A 25,829-nucleotide genomic window follows, 5' to 3' on the forward strand; every position below is an offset into this window, starting at 1 on the left:
ATGATCAATGATGAATTAAGTTTTGAAAGTCTTTAGAAAATAGTTCTCTAGTTTAAGAAAAGATTATGGAAGTTGATGATTCACTTCCTAATGATTATGTGGGGAAGCATAGTGAGGAAGAGCTGCTGTTGTTGAATGATACAGTTTCAGTACCATCAAGTTCAAAACCATCAACGCCGGTTCATGAAACTTAACAAGAACAAAGTGAGCTTAGTCCTCCGTCAGAACAGAAAGGTACCTCCACATCTCTAGTCAAAGGTCCATCTTCTAGAGTTAAGTTGAATCACCGTGCCACAAATATATTGGGTAGTCTAAATGATAACATGAGATTGAGATCCAAAACCTTGAATGTAATTACTCACTTATGCTATCTATCCTAATTTGAACCGAAAAAGGTGGATGAAGCACTTCAAGATGCTGATTGGGTTAATTCCATGTATGAAAAACTTCATCAATTTGTTCGGAATGATATGTGGGAATTAGTTCCTAGACCAAAGGGAGTAAATATGATTGGAACTAAGTAGATTTTTAAGAGCAAGTCAGATGAACATGGTACAGTTATTAGAAATAAATCAAGACTTATTGCTCAAGGGTACACATAAGTGGATGAGATTGATTTTGATGAGACTTTTGCACTGGTAGCAAGACTGGAATCCATTAGGATACTTTTGGCCATAGCAAGTCATCTGAATTTCAAGTTGTATCAAATGGATGTCAAGAGTGCTTTCTTGAATGAAATGTTGCAAGAAGAGGTATATGTTGAACAACCAAAGGGTTTTGTTGATCCTCACAGACTAGATGATGTCTACAAGTTGAAGAGAGCCCTCTATGATTTGAAGCAAGCTCCCAGGGCTTGGTATGATGGATAGACTGCATATCTCACTGAGCATGGATTCAAAAAGGGATTTGTAGATACTACTCTCTCCATACGAAAAGATAAGAATTATTTTGTTGTAGCTCAAATTTATGTTGATGATATTATTTTTGGTGCTACTAATGATTCTCTTGCTTAATATTTTGCAAATGAAATGAAGGCAATGTTCGAAATGAGTATGGTTGGTGAACTAACTTATTTTTTTGGGATTACAGGTGAAGCAAACGAATTCTGGATTCTACATCAACCAAGCAAAGTATGCTAGAAATCTAGTCAAGAGATTTGGACTTGACAAGTCTGCATATGCTAGAACACCAATGGCTACAAATGCAAAATTAACCAATGACTCGTCGGGTGAGTCTGTTAATGTTACATTATATAGAAGCATGATTGGTTGTCTTTTGTATTTAACTACAAGTCGGCCTGGTATTGCATTTAGTGTTGGTGTATGTTCTAGGTTTCAATCTAATCCTAAGGTTTCACATTTGAATGCTGTTAAAAGAATCATAAAATATTTTCGTGGAACTTCTGATTATGGATTGTTTTATAGCAAAGAGTCAAATTTGTCTCTTGCTGGATTTTCTGATTCTGATTGGGCTGGCAATGTCGATGATAGAAAAAGTACCACTGGTGGGTGTTTTTATGTAGGAGCCAATCTTGTTGCTTGGATGAGTAAAAAGCAAAATTTTGTGTCTTTGTCTACTGCAAAGGCAGAATATATTGCTGCTGGAAGTTGTTGTTCACAGCTTCTTTGGATGAAAAAGCTGTTGAGTGATTATAAGATATCATAAGATACCATGGTTATTTATTGTGATAATTCTAGTGCTATTGATATCTCTAAGAACCTTGTTCAACACTCTAAGACTAAACATATAGAGATTAGATATCACTTTATTAGGGATCTTGTTGAAAGAAATATTGTGGCTCTTGAGTATATCCTTACTAAACGTCAAAATGTTGACATCTTCACCAAACCTCTTGATAGAAGTAAGTTTGAGACACTTCGTCAAGTAATTGGTGTGATTTTGTGTCCCTAATCTTCTTTGACTTGTTTAGTCCTTGTGCTTCATCGCTCTACTCTTTGTGACCATTCTTATTTGTTGCTTTTGTTTTCTTTGTTTTTCTAGGATTTGCATTGCATAACATTCATACATTTCATTCTAGATTGTTTTTGTTATTTCTTTTCAAAAAAAAAAAAAAAAGAAAAAAGAAAAAAAAGAAAAGGAAGCAAAATGTGTTTACATTAATTGTCTTGGATTTGAAATCAAGGTTGACCAATTTATTTTTATATAACATGTGTATGTACCTTATTTAGCTTTGATGAGCTTATTTATTGCACTTTACTAGTTTGAGTTTTGTAGTGCATGTTGTGTGGGAAGATGTTTATAGTTTTTGATCACTTTGTCTTGATCTTGACGTCACATGCCTTTGATTGTAGGACTTGATCTTATTGAGAAAAGCATAATAATCATCTCGCCACTGTTTACTAGCCAATCATGAATACCTTAGTGTATATTATAAGATTTTGTGCTCAAGAAAGTGTAGCATATGCACAAAAAGAATATAAGGTGTAGCCTCATTTTAAATGCCAAAATTGGTGTGTACATTGTTGGTCGATAATAAATTCAATCAATTAAAATTGGTGTGTACATTATCTTGGCTATTTCAATAAGTTTCTAATCAAATAAAATTGGTATGTACATTATGAGGCAAAACAAGAAACTTACATGATTGCAAGCTTGTTTTCTAGGAGATATGGGAGTTATATGATGTGACTTTTTAGGTGATAGTCTCTCTCAAATTTATGTGATGAATTTTGTAGAAATTGTGATTGCTTACTATTCACATATTATCTCACATGTATCTCAAGTTTTTGCTAGTTGCACACACTACACAAGTTACTTTTTGCTAAACTTTGTACAAGTTATTTTGTGTGATTCTGTTTTGGCCATCCAAGATTGAAAATTCCTTGTTTTTAATGCAAAATGTATTTGAAGTTTGAGAATTTAAGAATAATTGATTGAAAATCTTATTTTTGGGAAATCTGGTCTCAATACAAGTGTTTTTGAAGAGCATTTCATCTCATACTCATGCAATTTATTCATAAAATATTATGCTTTGAGGAGTTTTTGCATAAACTTGCTTTGTTTTTCAAAAAATTGTGTTTTCCAGATTTTCGATTGATCAAATTTGTTTCTCGATTGATCGAAAATGCGATTAAAATTTTGGTTTGAATTTGCCCATTTCAATCACTGCTCGATTGGTTCTGGATCAATCAAAGGCATTTTCGATCGATTGAATCTAATTTTCAATCAATTGAAAATGGCATGGAGAGTTTTTGTAAAAACCTTTAGCTTTTCATGTGTTCAAACACTTTTTCAAACTTTCAAAGCTATTTCTCTCTCTACTCGATCGATCTAAGATTCAAAGCTCAATTTTTGTCCTTTTCCCTCAAAAATGTTGCAAGGTTTTTGTCTTCTAAGGCCGGTAAGACCTTTTTGCCCCTCCTTATTCATTTATTTTCATGTTTCATGCATTTTGGGGATAATTTCGAACCTATGAAATTTTGGGATTTTTGTTGATTTAAGCCTTTTCTTTGGAAATTGATCAATGGGTTTTTGTTGTGGTACAATATAAAATTGATCTTTGTGGATTAATTTGATCAATTTGATGATTTTGGAAAAATTGGATTTTCTAGGGCTTGAAACTACCCGATTTGGGGATTTTGTTCATTTGAGCTTAATTTGATGAAATTGGCTTGAAAGATTGTTTGCTTTGATCATTATTTTATGTTTTCTATCTTGTGTAATGATCAATTTGGTCAATTTATTGGATTTTTGAAAGTGGGTTATCAAATTTGGGATTTTTTTATTTAAACTCTATGCTCAAGCCAATTTTGTGACTTTAAAGTGCAATTAAACTTATTCTCACTGCATTAGAGCATGTATCATGTGTTGATTTTGTTCATGCATCATATAGAATTATTATTGTGGGGTTAGAGATTTTGTAACCCTGGCTCGCTTTACATTAGGGCCCAAGGCCTAAGCCGAGGAGAACTATTGCCGAGGACGCATAATGAAAGTCCAAAAAAGGCCTAAGGATATGGCTGAGGACGATCTTATGCTCGGCACCCCACAAAACGCCTAAATGAAAGGACGACCTCAGTGCAGGGGCAGGACAAGTGAAAAAGTTGCCAATACTGTAATAAAGAACTCTGCGTCTGACAGGTCTATGCTCTTCACCATGCTATTTAGTTTTTACAACCACCCCCAACCACTCTAGGTATGGGCTGATAGGACAAGTCTCCACCCCAGAAAGTGGAACTTACATGTGGACTTTGGAAGGAGAGTAAATGCTAGTATAAAAGGGAAAGAGAACCAATTGAGAGGGGGACTGGTCTCCCAGACCAAGAAGTCCCAAAAAAGGAGAATGAGAAGAACACTAAGCTCCTCGGATGAGGTCTAAGGACCAGAATCACTCAGGCCGCACTAGAAGAAGGTTTTGCTAGACACGCCAGGTTCACCCTCGTATAAATTTCCATATAAACCACGACTAACCGCTGTCTAGTGACCAAGGCCTAGCCTTTTCAAGCCCACGCTCTACAAATTATATTGTTTGGGCCCTTAAAGTGCGAGCCCAACATTATTTTGTGGGTCGTTACAAATTGTGTTCTTACAATTGGCGTCGTCTGTGGGAAGGCTTGTGCGGTGGCACAGACGGTGGGTTGAGCTCCTGTCAACCCAGGGCCTGCGAAAGCCCCTCCATTACTTCCAGCGGCCTGGTGTTGTTGCCCTAGTATAAAGTTTACTATGGGTTATGCATCGAAGCACTAGTGAAAAGGACAGTTCTAGGGGCTTCTAAGTTTTGGACAGAACCAAGGCATTGTATGGTCCTCGAACTCAAGCCTATGGGGAAACCAACTATTTAAATGAAAAATAATAAGTTTTGGACAGAACCAAGGTATTGTATGGTCCTTGGACTCAAGCCTATGGGGAAACCAACTACTTAAATGAAAAATAATAAGTTTTGGATAGAACCAAGGCATTGTATGGTCCTCAGACTCAAGCCTATGGGGAAAACAACTACTTAAATGAAAAATAATAAGTTTTGGACAGAACTAAGGCATTGTATGGTCCTCGGACTCTGACCCATGGAGAGGTTACCCATTAAAAATTGGGTTAAGTCCTAGACCGAATGGAAGTCCCGGTTTATCCTCGGATCCTCAATTCTAAGGGAACTAATGCAAATGAGTGTTTAGGCCCGGTATAGCCATACCTCGGTCCTCGGATTAGATGCCAAAAAGGATTAAGGCCATATATTACCAAGAACGTGGCCAAAGCTCCCTAGTACTCAGCAACCCTCTCGGATGGTTTATTTTGGGTTACTCATTCTCGGATGACTACCTTACGTGCAATACAGAGCATTCAACTGTTAACTCAGTTAGTCTCGTATGTTTAATCTATTATAGGTTGGTATTATTATGCTTGATAGTCTCAATAAGTTCAAAATAATAGCTTTTTGTCACAAGGGTTTTTGCCCTAAGTATTGTTCAAAAAATACACATGAAATACATCCATTCACAAATTAATTACTGCAAAAAAAAGAAAAAGAAAGAGTATGTAGAATAAAACAGAATCATCTTTTATTAAGACAAAGAAATAGTACAGCGTACAATGAAGGGCTTAATTAAGCCTATACCAAAAGCTAACTACAGAAGCAAAAAGAAAAAGATACAAGGAAGAGATAAATCCTTCAAAAACTCTGCTCTAGTAGAGATTATACATGAAGGGATGGCCCTGCTGATGGAAGAGAAGAAGAAGTAGAAGAAGAAGTAGAAACACCACGATGGCCCCGGTGATGGGAAAGAAGAAGAAGTAGAGGCAGAAAGAGGCATCAGTGAAGGAAGAGAGGAGGAAGTATGGATGCTTAATCCCTGCATCAGCTCTGACTCCTAACACGAAGGTGCCATATTAGCAGAGCTCGAGATAGAGCAGATGGTGCTGATGACGAGAAATCCCATTGCTGTTGCACCAAAAATTTGACGTGACCAGCACCTGCTTCGGATTTTGATTGAAAGAGGTGGAGGCATCGCTCCCACCTTGTGAAAGCAAAGAGCTGTCTTGAGTCTCTGTCTCCCCTGCCCTGACCGTGCCATCTTGAGTCTCAGAAGGACCCAGTGCTTCTGGAGCGGGTGTGGTTCCTTCACCCCCATTCGTGCCTCAAACATATCACTTTCTAAGGTTTAATTGCACTGGCAATGAAAACCTTAAGCACAGCTGAAGGATTAGGAATTTGAAAGGGCTGAAGGGTTTGTACGTAAAGGGAATAACCTCCTACCTTGCTTCTTATATAGAGGGCAAGTTGGCGGCATTTAATCTACGCGGATTTCTAAGAAGTGCTATAGAAGAGACAGTTTTTACTCAACTCCCAACACCGTCTGCAACCATAGGATTTGGGTAGCCTCGTAAAGAGGACATATTAAAGACACACCTCGAGCAATGAAACGACGAAGACATAGTGTGAGTAAACCTAAAAGGAATGTCTCATAATCAGGCGCAACTCCCAGGCAAATGAAGAGACACCGATATTAATGAAGGGTAAAGCTGGGCAAGCCATAATGTAGGCCCGACATCACCAAAACCCTCCTCCCCAACCAAGAGGTCGGGCAGTAGGATTTTGAGGGGCTATTGTGGGGCCAAAGAATTTGCAACCCTGGCCCGCTTTACATTAAGGCCCAAGGCTTAAGCCGAGGAGAACTATTGCCGAGGACGCATAATGAAAGTCCAAAAAAAGCCTAAGGATAAGGCCGAGGACGATTTTATGCTCGGCACCCCACAGAACGTCTAAATGAAAGGACGAGCTCAGTGCAGGGGCAGGACAAGTGAAAAAGCTGCCAATATTGTAATAAAGAACTCTGCGTCTGACAGGTCCATACTCTTCACCATACTATTTAGCTTTTACAACCACCCCCAACCATTCTAGGTGTAGGCTGATAGGACAAGTCTCCACCCCAGAAAGTGGAACTTACACGTGGACATTGGAAGGAGGGTAAATGCTAGTATAAAAGGGAAAGAGAACCAATTGAGAGGGGGACTAGTCTCCCAGACCAAGAAGTCCCAAAAAAAGGAGAATGAGAAGAACATTAAGCTCCTCGGACGAGGTCTTAAGACCAGAATCACTCAGGCCGCACCAGAAGAAGGTTTTGCTAGACATGCCAGGTTCACCCTTGTATAAATTTCCATATAAACCACGACTAACCGCTGTCTGGTGACCAAGGCCTAACCTTTTCAAGCCCACGCTCTACAAATTATATTGTTTGGGCCCCTAATGTGTGAACCCAACATTATTTTGTGGATCGTTACAAATTGTGTCCTTACAATTATTTCTATATATTTCTGTACTAACTTGCAGTCTGCCCTTGGTTTTTCTGTTTTTTTTTTTTTTTTTTTTTTTTTTTTTTCAATCTCTTTTGTTTCTGTCCTTTTGATCCTTAGTATAATGGTTAGGAAGGCTACAGCCCATAGGACCTCCACCTCTACTTCTTCCCCTACCTTTGATAATGAGAGGTTCTTGAGTGAGAAAAACCAGGAAGCATATGAGAAGCTGAACCTTCGTAGGAATGTTTGGGCTAAGAGGAAGGTTTTGTTAGACGAGTTAGATGGTGAGATTAGGAGAAACTTTGACCGTAGGGGCTTTTTACCTTTGTTGGATGTTGATCTTCCTCCTTCGACTACCTTGATCAGAGAGTTCTACTCAAACCTCTCTGTCCATTCCTATGATTCCAACACTCTTGTGAGAAGTTGGATACGGGGTGATGTGTACACCATTACTCCTCCAGTAGTAGTTGATGCTTTTAGGGTGCCATTGGTCCAGCATCCTGTTTATTCGTACGATGATTCTCCATCCCTTGATGACATCATGTCATCACTGGTACTTCTATGCAGTGGGGTTCTGATCCTCGGATCACTTCTCATGAGTTGACCGAGATTGACTATCTTTTCTTTTGGATTTCTTGCCATTCGATCTGGCCTATCTCTCATCCGCATACCATTCCTTCGGAGAGATGTGTATTTTTGTATGCCCTTGTCACAGTTGCTTCTATGAGTTTTCCTCATCTTTTTATTCGTTCTTTGATTGAGGTTCATAGGAGTAGTTTTATTGCTCATGCTCTTTTCTTTCCAGTTTTCATTCATTGGATTCTTTTGCATTTAGGATTAGAGTAGTTTCCTGCATTTGAGCCCATTCATATCATAGCTCCTATCAGTGCCACCTTTCTTAGGCAGAGGGCTGCTCAGATAAGAGCAAGCTCTAAACACCCTAGGGTTGAGTCTTCTGGTGTTGCACCTCTTCCTTCTTCCTTTACAGGTGATACTTCTGTTGAGGCATCTGTCGATCCTCTTGTTGCTGCTACTGCTGTTCCCCCACCTTCTACTTCGGATGATTCAGACATTCCTCATACATTGGAGACTGTCATGACTGTCAGGCGGCTCATGGTCAACTTTTGGTAGACATGCTTGATGAGCTTCGTGCCTTGCGAGTAGATTTGGAGTGGTTTGGACAGTCGCCTCCACCACCTTTTTTTGATGATGAGTGAGTGCCCTTTGGCAATTCGTCACAAAAAGGGGGAGTCCATATGTAGGGCAGATTTTGTTGTTAGGGGAGATTTTTGATGTTCTGGAGCTATAGAGCTTTTAGATTGTATTTAGGTGCTTCATTCTGTATTTCCATTTTTGGCTCATGATGTATTTTTGTGTTTGATTAGGTTGTCCATGATAGGGGGAGATACTATGATGTATTTATATATGTTTCTTGTTTCACATTGTGCTACATTGATTATTGATTTATATTTATGAGGTTATTCATGATATATGTCTTATAGTTTATGTTATGTGAAATCAAGAATTTATTTTGTTTTACTTGTATTTTCCACACATGTATTTATGTGTTTGTTAAGTGTTATAGGAATATACAGGTTGATTCAGTTATGCTGCTGTCTACACTTGCAATTGATATATAGTAGTTAGGTTAAATTTTTTTTATTGGGCAAAGTTTTATATTGGGCTATTTTTTTAAAACTTTGAGCACTTTGTTTAGTTTGTATTTTGTCACGGATTGCCAAAGGGGAAGTTTGTTAGGTTTTAAGGAATTAGGAACTAATGCATTAGAACTTTAATTTGTAATGTTAGCAAACCATGATCAAAACATTTTAATCTTGTTTTAGACTTGCTCAAATTGTGTTAATATGTAAAGTTGGAATCGAGTGTTCTGTAGGATTTACTGTGTAAATCTTCCTAGCTCGATCGATTGAAAATTAGACTCGATTGATTGAAACTCGTGCAGATAGATTTTCTGCAGAGTTTTCCAACTCAGCCCAAGCCCGATTTGACGTGTAGGGTTTTATGTTTTGTCTTAAAGTATAAAAGGGAGAACCCTAGCCACATTTAGATATGGGTTTATATGCTGTGTTTGTGAATCTTTTGTGAGATCTAGAGGTGTTTGACTTCACATACACTTAGGGTTTCCAATCTCAAGATTGATGTCGAGAGCTTGGTGATCAATTCAGTTGTAGATTCAAGAGCTTAAAGATATACAAGCAGGAGTGCTTGTACTTGCTTGGAATCCAAGAAAGAAGTAGTTTATGGACTCAGAGCTGTTATGTGGTCGTGGTAATAAGTTTCTTACTCGAGGTAGCAATAGGATATTAGTGGTCTAAGTCGCTATTGTGTAAACTTCAATTATTTCATAGTGGATTCGGTTTACCTTGAGGATACCTAGGTTAAATCCTCCCTAGATTTTTACCAGTTTGGTTTTCCTAGGTTATCATATTGTTGTGTTCTTTATTTTCCACACTTTACAATGATATGATATATTTGTGTTAATCTAGATTTGATAATTTGACTAAGTAATCACTTGGCTAATTAATTAGGTTAATCTGGTTGTGTTTTAAGGGGTCTAAAAACAGAAAAAGTAAATTTTAAAAAGAAATCTATCCAAATTTCTTTTCTTTTCATTTAGTATTTTTTTGGCAACCCAACACACACATATATGAACATAAAAAATTACAAATTGATAAATTTTGATCCCCAAGTTGATTTGATATTGATCGAGTATGTGTTATGTGGGTGTGTGCTAGGTTGATCATATTAGTTAATCCAAATTTTATTAATAACTACAAAGAACCACAATTGTTACTAGGTTAGTCCTAGTAGGTATAATGTAGGTGTGACTATTTTTTTTTCATTCTTCCTTGTAGATCCTATCCAAACAAACTCGTTTCTCTCGCAATAAACCATTTTTTTTAAAATGAAAATACATATTAGTACCAGTCACAATTCTCTGAAGCTCCACGCTACTTTCCTTAAAGGCAATTGAATTGGCGGCAACTAGGTGAGTGGAGACTGCAATAGTGGTCTAGTAATCGTCTTTGTTAGAGCAAAGAGAAAAGAAATAGAAAAAGAAAAAAAATAAACGTTTGACTGCTAAGTGGGGGAGGGGGGTGTTAAGGTTTGGACACAAAACATTGCCAAGTGGGTTCGACCTAAGGAGAAGGAAGGCCAAGCTCCTCATCAATTATAGCCCAGTTCATTGATAAAAGTCCAGGTATTGAAATTGAAGAAGCCGATTGCCGGAGAAGCCCAAGTAGTCTTGAAAGGATTTAGATAGGCCACCTGAACCAAAAGACAAAATACCGAGGAAGAAAGTAGAGATGTGCAAGTAAGGGAGAGGGGAAGTTTCCAGGCAAAGTACCCATCATCTCCATATTCAATGTACTACACCAACTTAGCTAGCCGCATTAATGGCAGAATGACCCCTAAATAGTTCCCTCACAGCTTACAACACATTTTACCACCTCTAGCGAAGCCCTGATAGGACAAGCATCCAAATAAAGATCAGTGGTTGTACAAGTGGAGGGTTAGCATACACTCCAAATTTCCTAAGGAGAGGGGGACAGAAAAATTTAGAGAATAACCCGTATCTTGTAAGAGCAAACCTTGTAACCGAAACTCAAGGAATATATGAACCATTGAACCTTGGACTAACCCAAGGAAGAACTAAATCAGAAACTTTCTTCTTTCTTTCTAGAAACTACTCGTAATCTTATTAATTTTATTCAAACCAGTAAGGCTTGAATAGGTTGACTTCAATAACCCATCTCTATAAATTACTTGTATTGGGCTGTCATATATTAACCTTCCATCCAACGTGGCTTGGGTTAGCTGATTATCTCTCACCCACAATAGTAATGACCAAAACGAAACATTATTAAACATGCAATGATCAAAATGAAGCTTATATTTCTATAAAATTAAAATTAAAATTATAAATTATAAAAATAGAAGGGCTGAGATGAAAATGCCTCCAAAATATAGGGATTAAAATAGAAATTTTTTCCTTAATTTTAAGAGGCCTTAGTCTTGGTGGGAGTAGAGTTTGTATAATTTAAATTTTATTATGGCTACACTAGAAAGAAAGTATAGAGCTGCCACTATATCCGGATTTCGGGTATATTCCCTTCAATTACTAGTTGAAAAGTGTATGAAGATTGCTCAAATTAATTAATAAAACTATAAATCAATTTCAATAGTATATCAATATAGTAAAACAAGAATTTGCTTAAATTAACTTAACAAAATCAACAAGTGTAATAGCATACAAAATTCAGTACTAAGCAGACCAAAAGATGGTTCAATACATAAATAAACTGTAGAATTTAAAGAAGAAATTTATGGATTTTTTGAACTAAGGCACATAACTGAATTCACAGTCCTTAAGAAGCGATTTTGCCCCCATTAGATTGACTTTGTTAGTGTAGATGGTTCAGGCGATTGCTCTTTAGGATACAATAACAACTTTATTAGTGTGCACTTACCAATAGAGTTTTGAACTCATCTTAGATGCCTAAAGAGAAAGTTATAAGTATAAGATAGAGAGTGAAAGAAAAATAGAGTATTGTATATTTGATCTTCGAAAGCTAATATTATATAGAACAAAGTAGTGTACATCTAGTAGGAAAATAGCTAGACTTACGCCACAACAAGCTTGATGTAGGACGTGCTTTACATGAAAATTATCTCTAGATGAGTAAATCCCCAAATTCAAAAACGATGACAACTTTGAAGGTTTGAAAGTTTTTATCTTTCTAAGAGGGAAGAGAATATATATTAAAACACATTAAAGTGTGATTGATGTCTTAAGTAAGAGTGTGGAGGGAAAATTTCATTTAAGTTGATGTCACAAATCACAATCTATAAGGGTCTGTTTAGATTGAGGGGGGAGGGAGGGGGAGTGAAGGGGAGTAAAATAGAGTTGGCTAAAAATAGGTTAATTTTGGGACAATTCTACTCTACTTTCCCTCAATCCAAACAGACCATAAGAAACCGGTATATTTTTGAAGAGACTGGTATATTATTGAAGGAAAGAGAAAGAGAGGGCTTATGGGATTTTAGTGCCACCAACCCAACCCAACATACCAGGCTTTTTAGATTAGGTTTGTGGGCTTGGGCTTTGTAAAGTTATTAAAGAAAGTGGGCCTTCAATTTATAAAATTTTTATAATATATCTGACAATCCCCTATACATGTTATAAAATTTTATATTAGAAAGAATTGAGCAATCACAAGGTATCTTAGTGTTGATGTCTTGTGTACTTAAATCTACACTTTGGTGTTCATGATCTAGAGTTCACAAAATCTTGAACCAATTTCATTAATCACAAGAATATAAATGTGCTTTCTTGTGAATCCTTTGACGTGTTCTTGATTCTCACATTAAAATTCTATAAATATTTTTATCAATTTTAAAGATTTTTTTTTCACTTGAGAAAAATATTGTTTTAATGATTTTTTTGATTATTAAAGAAATTAGAAGTCAATTGAATGAAAGCAAAGTTAGAGTACTGAAATTAATATCAGTCAAACTTAGAGGATGCAATTTGTGTTAAGAATGTATGAGCTAAAGTTTATATACTTTTTTTTTTAATGTAAATCTATATCTATATATTTATCTTTATATATTTAAAAGCTGAAACATAACATTTATTATTACTACGCTCCCGTTGAGTCACATCATCATTTATGTCATTATCTTTTTTCTTTCCAATTTTCCTATAATTGTTTTTAAAATTTATATTTTTAATATTTATACTTCTCTAACTTTTCTCCCTCCCTTACCATTTCATCTTCCCGCGACTTCTTTAACCTTTCTCTCTCCCTGACCTTTTAATCTCCCCACTATTCTCTATATTAATATCAATCTTTTTCTTTCCCTTCATCTTCTTTTATTTTTGTCTCTTTTTATTTAAACTTTCTTACCATATATCTGTCACTATTTCTTCCATTCTATGCATGGTTTTCCCTCATAAAAAAAGGCTCATTCTCTCTCTCTCTCTCTCTCAATTTTTTGGTGGATTTTTTTTTTTCCTGCGTCTTTGCTTTAGGTTGATAATTTTTTATATTCTTTAAAACTCTACTTTGGGTGAATGCAATTTAATTTTGTTTTTCATTTTGTTTTTGTTCTTTTTACTGTTAAATGTTATCCTATTGCATTATAAATAATTAAATATAGCATATAAAAATATAATATTATTCTGTTACATAGCATAATTTGGATAATTTGATATTTATTCTATTACAAGACATGATTTTTTATAAAGCTCAATTTAGATGTTAAACTATGAGACTTTACTAATTTTTATTTATTTATTTATTTATTTTTTAATCTTTTGTGGTGGACAAAGAATTTTTAATAGTTGTATTAGAAGTATTCTATAATGCCATTTAGTTAGAGAAAAGCAAATGTTTGCCAAATGAAATATATTGGATGGGTGACAAATTTTAGCTTTTGCAATTTATTTTAATTATTATTATTATTTTATAACAATGCATATATAGAAATTTAATTCATAAATTTTGCTAATAATTTTTTCTTTGATAATATGTTTTTGGTGGATGAAATTACAATTTCAACAAAGATAATAACCTTAATAGATTATCAACAAAAAATTGTTTTCCTAATTTGTCCAATTAATCATTGTTAAGTTTTGTTAATTTTTTTACTTACGTTTTTCAGTGTTTTGGATTGTAAGTAGAAAAAAATAAGGTTTGAGAAAGTTTAATAAACTAAAAGAATAATTTCCAAATTTTATATTTTTTTAATGATTCACAAAATGTTATAAATAAATTTTATTAAATAATGAATATTTTCGTTAACTTGCCTTTTGAATTTTTGAGAAAAATTGTATTGTTTTCATTTTGGTACGACAAAATTTATATTTATGATTTATTATTGTTCTTATAATAAATAAAAATATGATTACGAAATACATTCCTCCTTATTAATTAGTCTAATTTTTTTTAAAAAAATTAATAAAACCAGCATAAAAATAATTATCGCAGGCAACGTGCAGGTTCACGACTAGTTTATATTGAAAAGGTAAAGCGTAGAATTTAATGTTGCTACTCTCTTATTATGCCACATCATCCACCTATTTTTAGCTTTTACTCTCTCATTTTTAACTCTTCTTCTCTTTATTAATTTCCCACTTTCTCCAACATTTCATCCTATCTTTTAGCTTTTGATTTTCCCAACAAATCACCAAAAATACTAAGTGTAACGGAAAATAAATTGAACACAGTGATTTGTTAACAAATGGAGAAAACCTTGCAAGGCAAAAACCCCTCGGGTGATTTTAAGGTCACCACTCCCAAGAGTCCACTAATCAATAATCAAGTAGTTACAAGTATAAGGAATCTTACCAACTACCCCTATCTTGAAATACCAACTTACAGTTGAATCTTTACTCCAATGCCTAATTGGACATGATCTTGTAGTAGCATTCTTTCCTTTGATGCACAAACCTCCAATTTGTGACTAACCCTTTGCACAGATCCAGTACGTGACTAACTCCAGCAACTTGAATAGATGTTGTTGGCTGCAAAGTTTTTTACTTCATCAACAATGAAGATCTGGAAGCACTTGGTTACAAAACCCTATGGCATACAAAGACAGTAGCTTCACATAGAGAAAACAAATCTCTTGGTTTCTGTATCCGTATGTGGCGGCTTTTTAAATAAACCATATATATATATATCTAGGGTTGTGAGAAAAGAAACCCTAAACAAATATACAAGATTGGGCCTAATTTCAGATCTGAAAATTCTCAAATCGTAATTCTCGATAGATCGAATTGTTGTCAAGCTATTTATTGAGCTTCATATTAAGTCTCGATAGTAGGTATTTGTTGAACTATCTATCGAGACTTAAATAACAGTTTTTCTTCACTTGTTTCTTGGACCAATCTTCATGTTGTTAATATATAATTGACTTGAACAACATGTTTCTTGAAGTAATAAACCCATCTTAAATCTACCCAAATGCTAGTATAGTGCATTTTGTCAAAGGATTAGCCAATTACAATAAATTATGGCCCTAAATAAATAAATAAATAAATAAATAAATATATATATATATATATATATATAGATAGATAGATAGATAGATAATTCTTTCTTGAAACTCTGGATACGTTTTGGTGTTGCGTTTTTTGCGTACACATCACAAGTCCTTTCACTCCCTCGTATGGTTTTACTTTGATATTTATTTGAGTTAATCCTTAGTTAGTTTGGATGTGAGAGTTTGAGTTTATATTAAAACACAATCTACATGAATATCATGAATTTAAATGTGCCTATCAATTATTTGAATAATATCAATTGTAATTATGTGATAATTTTTTTATTATCATCATAATCATGATAATCTCTTTGAGAGTGAAAATTTTAAATAATAAATTTGAAACTTAAAAATTTTAGTTGTACCAAAAGTAATTAAGAGAAATATAATTCATAATAACAATATTTAGAAGAATATGGACCACTTCAATCAAAAGGATAATATTAAACAAAAACACCAAAAATGATAAATTTGTATATTTGTAAAAATAGAAAGATAAAAATAAATTTTAGAATTTTTTTAATATTTTGGATGAACAAATTATATACAATTAAATTTAAAGAGTAAATTATATATTATATCACATTTCAGAATAATCATATATTCTCATGCATTGCGTGGCTCTGCAATTAGTTGTTATAGAATTAGCGAAAATGTGCTAAGCAAACATAACATATATACTGCACAACCTTAAAAAGAAACAATATTGTAATTCAGTACAATCATTAAAAAATCATATTCAAAAAATTTCCCTACTTTCGATGTGTGGATAATAGAAGCTTTCAGTATCAGCGTCCCCCTGAGAGAAGCGAATCTGCAATGGAAGACGAATGAGAAAACCCCTTGCTCATAGAAGACGAATAAGTCATGAAAAAATCATCGAAACCTTCCCTGTGGGCAAATGTTAAGCCGGTGGAACAAAGACCAAGCGATGATAAGTCTGGAAAAGGAACATCACCTTCTAAGTACTGCACAACTTGGCGCATGCTAGGCCTTGCAGCAGCCTCTGAATGAGAGCACATCAATCCCAGTTTCAATACCAACTCTAGTTCTTCTGCTACATAATTTGTACCATAATTTGGATCCCTTGCCTCCATAATTTCGCCTCGGCTCAAATGAGAAAACACCCAATCAACCAAAATCAAATCCTCTGATGGCCCATTTGCCTGTATTGGTCTTCTTCCACAAGCAACCTCGAGCATAAAGGCCCCAAAAGCATACACATCGGTGCTTGTTGTGGCCTTGCCGCTTCGAGTATGCTCTGGCGCAAGATACCCAAGAGTTCCAACCACATGGGTAGTTTGAGGATCAGTTCCATGGTCATATAATCTTGCAAGACCAAAGTCACCTAATCTACCATTCAGTTCACCATCTAGCAAAACATTACTAGCCTTCACGTCTCTGTGAATGACAACTTGATCCCATCCTTCGTGTAGATAAAGCAGCCCGGATGCCACACCTTTTATGACTTGAAATCTTTGGCTCCAACTGAGGGTGACCTGAGGTTGATCAAAGAGGTAGGTGTCTAGGCTTCCATTGGACATGTAGTGATACACCAAGAGCAGTTCTCCTTTTCTTCGGCAATAGCCCAAGAGTGGTACTAAATTCCTGTGGCGAAGCCGACCTATGCTCACAATTTCAGCCACAAATTCTCTCTTTCCTTGCCTTGATTCATGCGAGACCTTCTTCACGGCAATCTCAATTTTAGAGGTAGTTAGTACACCTTTATAAACTTTACCAAATCCACCACTACCCAATAGTTCTTTGTCCCTAAATCCTTTTGTAGCAATATAAAGATCTTTGTATTTGAATCTGTGAGGCCCATAGTCAACCTCCCAGTCTTCTACCAATTCTGCAAACTTCCTTTTCCTTTTTATGACATACGTTGCACCTGAAATTGCTACCAAGACTAAACTAACAAGAATCACAGGCAATCCAATTGTCAAAAGTTTAGAACTCTCTTTACCTCGAGGCAGCTTGGGAAGTTGAGAGAGGGCAAGTTCTTGAGCCTTACCATTCATCTTAAAGCTCCAACCCAAAATATAATGGGAAGTTAGGAAAGAGCCAGTTGCGGAAGAGAACCCAACATACATAGTTTTGTTAATGATAGGTGAAAGATCACGGGACAAAGACAACAGTGGAAATTTGGGTTTACCAACATCAATTGGAGCTAAAGTTACATTGAGTTGCTTCTTGACACCATCATATTCCACCCAAACTTGCATTGGGTTTCCAATGAAAAGGGTCAAGTTCATAAAGGCACCACTGTCAGCATAATAACCTGCAAGAGAAGAATTCTCGGACACCATTCCATTTATGTCCACCCCAACATGGTTATCACTGATATCTTTAAATTCTTGGTTCAGGACTGTGTCGAGCTCTACAGCAACGACATGATTGGTAGCGTTACCATTGTTGGTCTCATTGAAAAGGCCAAGGTATTGGTTTGGAAGACCTCCTGGCCGCCCTCTAGTTGGAGAAATCACGAAAGCTATCCCATTTCCTCTTTGAGTTGGATATCCGGAAGCAATGGCAAAGACGAATGTCGTAGAGAAAGAGAAAGCAGTGTCATTCAATGAGTTCTTGAAGCTTATTGGAGTAGGGCAGAAAGCATGACCCTTTTGCTGTTTGGTGTTATTGGTGAGCTCCAAAAGACCATTAGAAGTGATAGTGGCTACGCCGTCTAGGCTAAGATTGACTGATCTAAAACCATTGTAAATGAAGTTGGTATCTTGGGAGCCTACAACGCTTATTAGGAGAGGCAGCAGTATTACAAGCTTGGAAAACATGGCTATATTTGCATACAATTTCTTCTTTTCATTCTAAGAAATGCAGGGTTGGTTTACATACATCATGTTGAGGAGAACATCATATGTAAATGTAATATGTATTCATACCTAAAGTCAAGCTCCCACAATTCATGGGTCACCCGGCAGCCGCATCACCCAAGTTTCGAGTAAACGATTTTGACTTTTAAGGAATCTCACATTTTCCATGAAAGTCAGGCTTAAGCTTATTAGCCACGCAAATAGTTATATCTTATCTTACCTTATGTGGATGAGAATGAGATACACCTTTTTATTTTCTTTATAACAAGCCGGGGAGTTTCCATTAAATAGATGAGAAGTTTCAAATGGTTTTAATTTTTTATCTCCGAAACTTTGGTTGTTGTAAACTTAAGGACATTTGAATTTGTGTAGTGGGAGAGTAGAAGGTTATCTAAAATCTAGGATTTTCAAATTGGTTGGATGGGGATACATCTTTCTTATTTAACAAGTAGGAGAGTTATTTAGGGGATGACCCTTGGACCAAAACCATAAAATTATTTGTAGTACCATCAATTTATAAAGACCCAATTCAGATTCCTTTGTAGACAAAGAATACAATATTTCTTTCACAATGAATATACTTTTCTTCCAAGGAATAGCCAACACCCCCCACCACCCCCCCCCCCCCCCAAAAAAAAAAAAAAAAAAAAAACCAAATTAGTTTTTTCTTCTTTAACTAGGAAACCTAAATAGCTTTCCAAGTTACCACTAGAATTTGAGACAACTCTACGAAGTAAATCTTCATTTCATAAAAATATCCCTTGGAGAGGACTTTGAACTAAACAGCCATTTCATCACCCCATTGTGCACATAATGTTTGGAATGTTGTTAGTTGGTACCTAATTGCTAGAGTAAAAATTATTTTAATTCTATTTAAGAAATTTTTTGTGCAATTTTCATTTTCATGTCCATTTTTTTAATCTAATAGATTTAATTTTTCACGTTAGTTTAATTGAATAGCATTGGAGTTAGAGCACATACAATTGAAGAGGCAATCAAATTGTTCAATGTATGATTTCTCACCATTAGAAACAAAGAATTAAAAGTTTATAAGGTTATCTTGGAATCAATTGTGATATTAGATTGTTCAGAAGTTTGATTTTGGTCCTAAAATTCTACTTATATTTTGTGGTTAGATTGCCGTTGTGAACCCATGAACAAAGGCATGACTTCTACATTTTCATTAGGATATATATATATATATATAAAACCGAAGCCTCTGAAGCTCCCACAGTTTTTCACGTCACCACTATTTTATTTTTATTTTTATTTTAGATTTTATATCTTATATATTTATTATTTCTCTTTAATGTGTAATTATCTTATCAAGTATTACAATAGTTTAGTTTAAGTAAAACTCTATTAGATATATGTCTCAAGACCTCGAAAATTCTACTTCAACTAAAATTCTATAACAAAAATAATATATCCAAATCAAACAATGTGGAAAAGTGGATTTAGTTATATTTGAAGCGAAGTTCCTCCCGAAGGGTCTGAAGAAACAATCCTTATTTATACTTCCGGTTAATTGGCATGATCTAGTTTCTGATGTGATAAGTATGTGGTGCAAGAGAGTAAATCTTTTGTATGCATGCGCATGTCCCGTATGTCAAAATAGAAATTGAAAGTAAAATACCTCATCAGTATATATATAAATATACTTTAGCAATACGTTTCAATATTTCACTATAATTTTTTTTTTTTTAGAATGCACTATAAACTTTTCAGTTTGTGTTTTACAGCAATACGTTTTAGTTAGTGTTTTACTTTATTTTCTTTTTTATAACAATTTTTGACTTTATCTCTCTCTCTCTCTCTCTCTCTCTCTCTCTCTATATATATATATATATATAACCAAAATCTCTGAAACTCTTACCATTATTATTTTTGTTCAGTCCAAACTTAACAAGGAGTGAAACTCTATCTCTCTAACCAGTCCAATTTAAACTCAAACTCATCATTATCATTTTTTTTTAAACAAAATTATTTTTGTTTAATTCAAACTTAACAAGTAGTGCTATTTTTCTAATAAGTCCAAGTTAAACTTGTAAGGTTGAATTTATTCAACCATCTAATTGGCTTTATTCCGTGCCAAATTTGCTTGTAATTCAGCATTTAGTAACCCTGTATTTAGGTGGGATTGTTGTAAGGGTAGTGAGTGAGATAGTGTGAAGATTGCTCAAGAGTGTGCAAGAAAACAGAGAGTCGCGGCTGGGACTCGCGACTGGACTCGCGGCTTCAACCCGCCAGAATCTGCACACGTGCCAAGCATGCTGGAAGATGAACAGTCATGCTAGCTGGAGCACTACAGGACAAAACAGGACAACTGGCCATACGGTTAACTCGCGACTGGAACTCGCGACTTAGTCAAGCCGCGAGGTCAAGCCGCGAGCCACCCCTGTTTTGGAAAAACCTGACGTTTCGCATTCCACTCCTCTTCAGTATAAATACCCTTTTAACCCACGATTGAAAGAGAGCTTCCAGAGAGAATTTTGAGAGAGAAACCCTAAAGAAAAAACCAGATTGTTTTACCCACAATCTCTACCTTAGAGTCTCATCAAAATCCCTCACTCTCTTCCTCTCCATTGTCAAATCCTTGAGAGGCCTTTATACCAAACCTGGTTCTCACCATTATCATCCCTGTGAGACAGACGTTTGGAGTTCTGGGAAGCAGTTAGGAAGGAGCCAATATTCATTGGTTGATGCTACGGTGTAGTAGCGGAATCCAGAAAGCTAGAAAAGAAAAAGGTTCGGCGCAACCTCGTTGGAGCAAGAAGCTTGGAGGGCTTAGGTGCATTGGGTAGATTAGGCTTGGAGGGTCTATTGCTGTCCTTGTATCCCAACTGTATTTTCTAGTGGATTGATTACCGCTTGGAGGGCGGCGGAGAGGTTTTTCGCCGAGGTCTTCGGTTTCCTCTTCGATAACATATCTGGTGTTATCGCTGTGTTTGCATCTTCCTTCCTCTCTATCTCTGCCTTTACATTATCTGCTGTGGTTTATTTTGTTGTGGCTTAGATAGTTGTTTAATCAATACCATGTTATAGCATATGTTAAGTTTCCGCACACTATTGTTTAACATATTGCGTGTGTTGATTAAATTGGTTTTTGGGGGTCTAAACGTTCAAAAGTGTTTTTGTACACGTTTTTGAACTTTCAATTGGTATCAGAGCGGGTACACTTGTTGTGGTTTAAATACCTAAGTGTGATCCTTGACCCCTTGTGTTTATTTGCCATGGATTGTGCTTTGTATGACTCTTTGCATGATTTGGTTGGTAATGAATGTAACATGCCACGTGTTTGTGAAATTGCCTCTATGAGTGTTAATCCTCATAAGTGTGATGACATGTTATTTGAATCTATGGGTGTTGTTGACAAACTCTTCAAGAAAAATGCTAAGAAGTTTCAAAAGAATTTGAGCAAGTTATTTTGTGAAAAGGATGATTTGATTGCTAAGCTCAATGAATCCAACAAATTGGTTGAGAAATATAAAAAACTTGCTGAAATTTCTCTTGAAAAGCTGAAAGAGTTTGAATGTTTGAATATGGACTTGGATGCTAAACTTGTTTTGTCTAACAAACTTGTTGATGATCTTAAATGTGAAAATGAATCTCTTAAGATGCATGCCAAGTGTTTGATTGCTGAACCTATTGTTAAAAAGGATGAAAATATTTGTTGCAATCATGTTGTGGTACCCGATTTTGTGCCTAGTGTGTGTTCTACCTTAAAGGACAAATCGGTGTACATTCCTCCACATAAAAGAAATCAAAAGGTGGAGAGAAAGGCTGTTAAGTCAAAGCCTTCGTTTAGGTCTCAACCTAAGGCTTTGGATGGATCTAAGTTTGTTCCAACTTGCCACCATTGTGGTGTGATTGGTCATATAAGACCTCAATGTCATAAGTTGAAGATGGAACAAAATCATATTGCTAGATCCCTTCCCAAAAGGCCTAGTGGACCTAAACACATTGTGTGTCACCATTGTGGTGCCTTTGGTCATCTAAGACCTCAATGCTCTAAGTTTCATGCTTTTAAAAGAATCAAAAGAAAAGAAAAACTTGAGCTTCTTGGAAGTTGTGCTAAAAAGGATAAACCGGATTTTAGTGATAATAGCATGTTGTTAAAGAAAATGTTTAATGCTCTTAACTCCTTGTCTATGTGCATCTCCGGTTCTTATTCTTCCAACCCTCGTCTCGCTTCTCTTGAGACACTCATTCCAAACAATCATTCCGTTTGGATGAGGAAGGGTTCCTATGGTTGAGCTTTTGCTCTTTTGGTCCTTGATCTAATTCTTTCGATCTTTGTAGGACCCTTCATGCATTAAATGTCATATCTTCATGCATTTTGTGCATCTTGCATTTATTTGTATGCATTGTTTTGTTTTTGATCTTACTTTTATGTTTCTATTTTGTGTGAGTAAAAATCCAAAACCACATAAAAAGTGAAAAATTCAAAAAGTTTGATCGTATATGTTTGAGCACATATCACATGTGAGTTTGGCCTTGTACCTTTGTACAAATGGCTTTGTGCATTTTCGAGCTTAGCTTGTTATTTTTGCACTTATATCTTTGTGGGAAAAATCTTGACATCTTTGTGTGATTGTTGTAAATCGATCTTCGAGCTTGTCATGAACGATTTGTCAATAGTCATGTTGGTTTTGATACATGCGTAGACTTGTGCTTATATCTCTTCCCACTCTTTTATCTTTATTGCTTAAAGAGCTCAATAAATGTAAATCTCAAAATGAAAAGAGATAATGAGCTGCAAAAGCCGTCGCACATACTAGTATTCGACTAGGAAAAAGGGAAAGCGACTTATATGAAAATGTATGATGCCCAAAAAGCCAAAGGCTTGTTCATCAAATTGAAATATCAAAAATTTCAGGCATCAATCTCAAAAATGAGATGTATTGCTCAAAATGAGTTGTATTGATTCAAAATGATCAAATGATATGAATTGTAAGAAGCCAAATGAAAAGCTTCAATCTTATGTAATCATTTTCTTGTGGGAGGTCATATATGTTCACTTCTATAATTGAGATATACCACTTGACTTAGTACTAGTTGTGTATGACTTGATTGAATTGATCATTGAAGCTTCATTCTAGACTAAGGACTATTCCACACTTGATATACACACATAACACACTTGCCTTATGTTCAATGAATTTCTTATTCATTTGTTAGATTGTACTTGTCTAAATGTGATGTGTGTGTGCTCAATCTTATATGGATTAATCCAAAAAGATTTTTGATCATTTTATATGTTTTTGGAAGTGATTTTTATCACTTTTTGTGTTTATGTTTAGTGCTTACTTTGTTTTTCAATGTTTAAACATGTTCTGAATTGAAAAACAGGTGTCAGAGTTTTTCGCGGCTCAGCTGGCGACTCGCCAGTCGCGAAACTCCAGTCGCGAGCTCATCCAGAAGCTTTTGGCGACTCACTCGCGGCTTGCTCGCGGCTCACTCGCGACTCGCGAAGATTTTCGCGGCTGAAACTCGCGGCTCGCGGCTGAAACTCGCGGCTTGCTCGCGACTGAACCTCGCGACTCGCCCAGTCGCGAAACGCCCAGAAACAGTTTTTTAAAGGGCTTTTTGTGGGAAACTTGTTTTAAACCTCTCCCATCCTCTCTAAAACCCCTCTTTCAATATTTTTACATCAAAACCCAACCAATTTGAATGGTTTTTCAATCCATTAACATCTCTAAGGTAATTATAAACTCTTTTCATTGATTTTGATCCTTAGATTATGTTTTGGAGAGTTTTGTGCTCTTGGTTGGGATTTTTATCATAGGGGTTGGGAAAACTTAATTTTTGCCAAATTTCTTCATGGGATTGGTTTCTTTTGTTGATTTGCATTGGATGTTGGCCCCTTGTGGCAGAAAGAACATGTATTAAGGGTAGATTTCATGATGTTCATGCATTGTTTCACATTATTGTTCATAGTGTGCATGTTAGGTGTTTGATAAAATGCCTCTTAGACATTTTCTCGCTTGTTTGGACTCCGATGAGTACCAAACTTTGGGGTTTCTCATGTTTCCTCTTTAGGAACATGTTTGGTTCATTGGTTGTGTATTTAACACACCTTGCCCCACATGTGCATTTTTCATGCATTGGTCATGCATTGCACTTAGCCACCTCTTGCACACACCTTTGCTACCCTTGTCATGCATTGGTCTTGACCTTGCTGTTTCATCCTAGCATGTCATGCTTACCTTATGCTTTGTAGCATGTTACTTTGTCTTAGGTTTGAGCTTCATTTTCTCATTCATCTTGCACCCCTCATGCATCATTAGCATTGTTCATACCTTCATCTCTTGCCCTCGTTTCTTCTTGACCCTTTGTCTATTCCTGACAAAAAGGGGGAGAGTATACTCTAGAGTATGTTTCGGAGTATTTTGTCATTTCTATATGACTCTTGTGCACATCCTTAGGGGGAGAAATTCTATTTCTCATGCACATTTGTAGGGGGAGAGATATTCCATAGGGGAGATGCATATACCAAGGGGGAGAAGACATTGTGTTAACTAGAAAACCTTGTTCTGTTTGTTTTCTTGTTGGCTTTATGGTGCTTTGTGTTATGCTTTGCTGTTCTCATTGCATCATGTTTGTGCTTTGGACATGCATATATCCCTATGTTATTATGCTTCATTGAATGCATGTTCAGATGATCATTTGCTTTGCTATGTGATCATTGTAGTCATTTCTATACTTGTTATATTATACTTGTCATTTATTACTTGCTTTACATTGAGGGTCTAATGTGTTTTGTGCAAGTGTTTCAGGTTACAAGTATATATGTTCCAAGTGCATCACAGCTTCTCATCATTTTAAAGGGGAGAAATTTTAAGCACTTTTAATTTATATTGTTTAAGTTTATATTCAGTATTTTGTGGTTTGTACCCATATGCTTTTGTAAGCTTTGAGGGTTTATGTTTTATGCATAGTTTGTAGGCCTTGTGGTATGTACCATGCTTAAGTGCAGCCTTTATGCTATGTTGAAATCAGTACCTTAATCTAAATGTTCTACATTTTGGTTTATGTACTGTCACTCTTGTGCCCTTGTAGGATTGTTCCTAGATGCATATGCCATGTGAGCTATGCATTGGTTGAGTGTTGAGCATACAAGTGTCTTGCCTTGTGCTTGTTAACTTGTATGTCTTTGTGTTCATTCCAAGTGTGAATGAACACTGTGATCACTACTTTGTGGTGTTCACTTGGTTGATCAAGCCATGGTTTGTTCATTAACTCCATCTTATGCTTGATCTCTTTTTGCCTGTTTCATATGCATTTATAATTTTCTGCTTACAATGATCATGGTGTATTGTTGTGTTTCAGGAGTTTATGTTCATATGATTCAAGTGCTTCACAGCTTCTAGAATTAGGTGTGAGTGAGTTTTGATCAACTGTTCCCAACTCACATGTTAAGTCTAGAGTCTGTTTTAGGGTTTTGTCACGGAATAGCCAAAGGGGGAGATTGTAAGGTTGAATTTATTCAACCATCTAATTGGCTTTATTCCGTGCCAAATTTGCTTGTAATTCAGCATTTAGTAACCCTGTATTTAGGTGGGATTGTTGTAAGGGTAGTGAGTGAGATAGTGTGAAGATTGCTCAAGAGTGTGCAAGAAAACAGAGAGTCGCGGCTGGGACTCGCGACTGGACTCGCGGCTTCAACCCGCCAGA

The 25,829-nt window shown here is 35.8% G+C and overlaps 2 protein-coding genes across 2 annotated transcripts; one reads left to right on the plus strand and one right to left on the minus strand.

Moving 5' to 3' along the window:
* Window positions 1–65: 65 nt before the first annotated feature.
* LOC126691195 (secreted RxLR effector protein 161-like) lies at window positions 66–1,665 on the plus strand. The gene is made up of 2 exons (XM_050386255.1): window positions 66–179; window positions 1,090–1,665. Exons 1-2 carry the CDS (start codon window positions 66–68, stop codon window positions 1,663–1,665), a joined length of 690 nt encoding a protein of 229 aa, XP_050242212.1.
* A 14,244-nt stretch (window positions 1,666–15,909) lies between these two features.
* On the minus strand, window positions 15,910–18,369 carry LOC126692861 (L-type lectin-domain containing receptor kinase IV.1-like). Its single transcript, XM_050388664.1, has one exon. It carries the CDS (start codon window positions 18,111–18,113, stop codon window positions 16,113–16,115), a length of 2,001 nt encoding a protein of 666 aa, XP_050244621.1. The 5' UTR covers window positions 18,114–18,369; the 3' UTR covers window positions 15,910–16,112.
* Between the last annotated feature and the right edge of the window lie 7,460 nt (window positions 18,370–25,829).

The sequence above is a fragment of the Quercus robur genome, chromosome 7 (assembly GCF_932294415.1).
Source record: "Quercus robur chromosome 7, dhQueRobu3.1, whole genome shotgun sequence".
Classification (NCBI taxonomy): domain Eukaryota; kingdom Viridiplantae; phylum Streptophyta; class Magnoliopsida; order Fagales; family Fagaceae; genus Quercus; species Quercus robur.

What these genes read in the sequence shown, in the direction of transcription:
- LOC126691195 (XM_050386255.1), top strand. Translation starts at nt 66, where the DNA reads ATGGAAGTTGATGATTCACTTCCTAATGATTATGTGGGGAAGCATAGT. An exon ending in GTTCAAAACCATCAACGCCG is followed by an intron (nt 180 to 1,089) that starts GTTCATGAAACT and finishes TTGGGATTACAG; the next exon opens with GTGAAGCAAACGAATTCTGG.
- LOC126692861 (XM_050388664.1), bottom strand. Translation starts at nt 18,113, where the DNA reads ATGTTTTCCAAGCTTGTAATACTGCTGCCTCTCCTAATAAGCGTTGTA.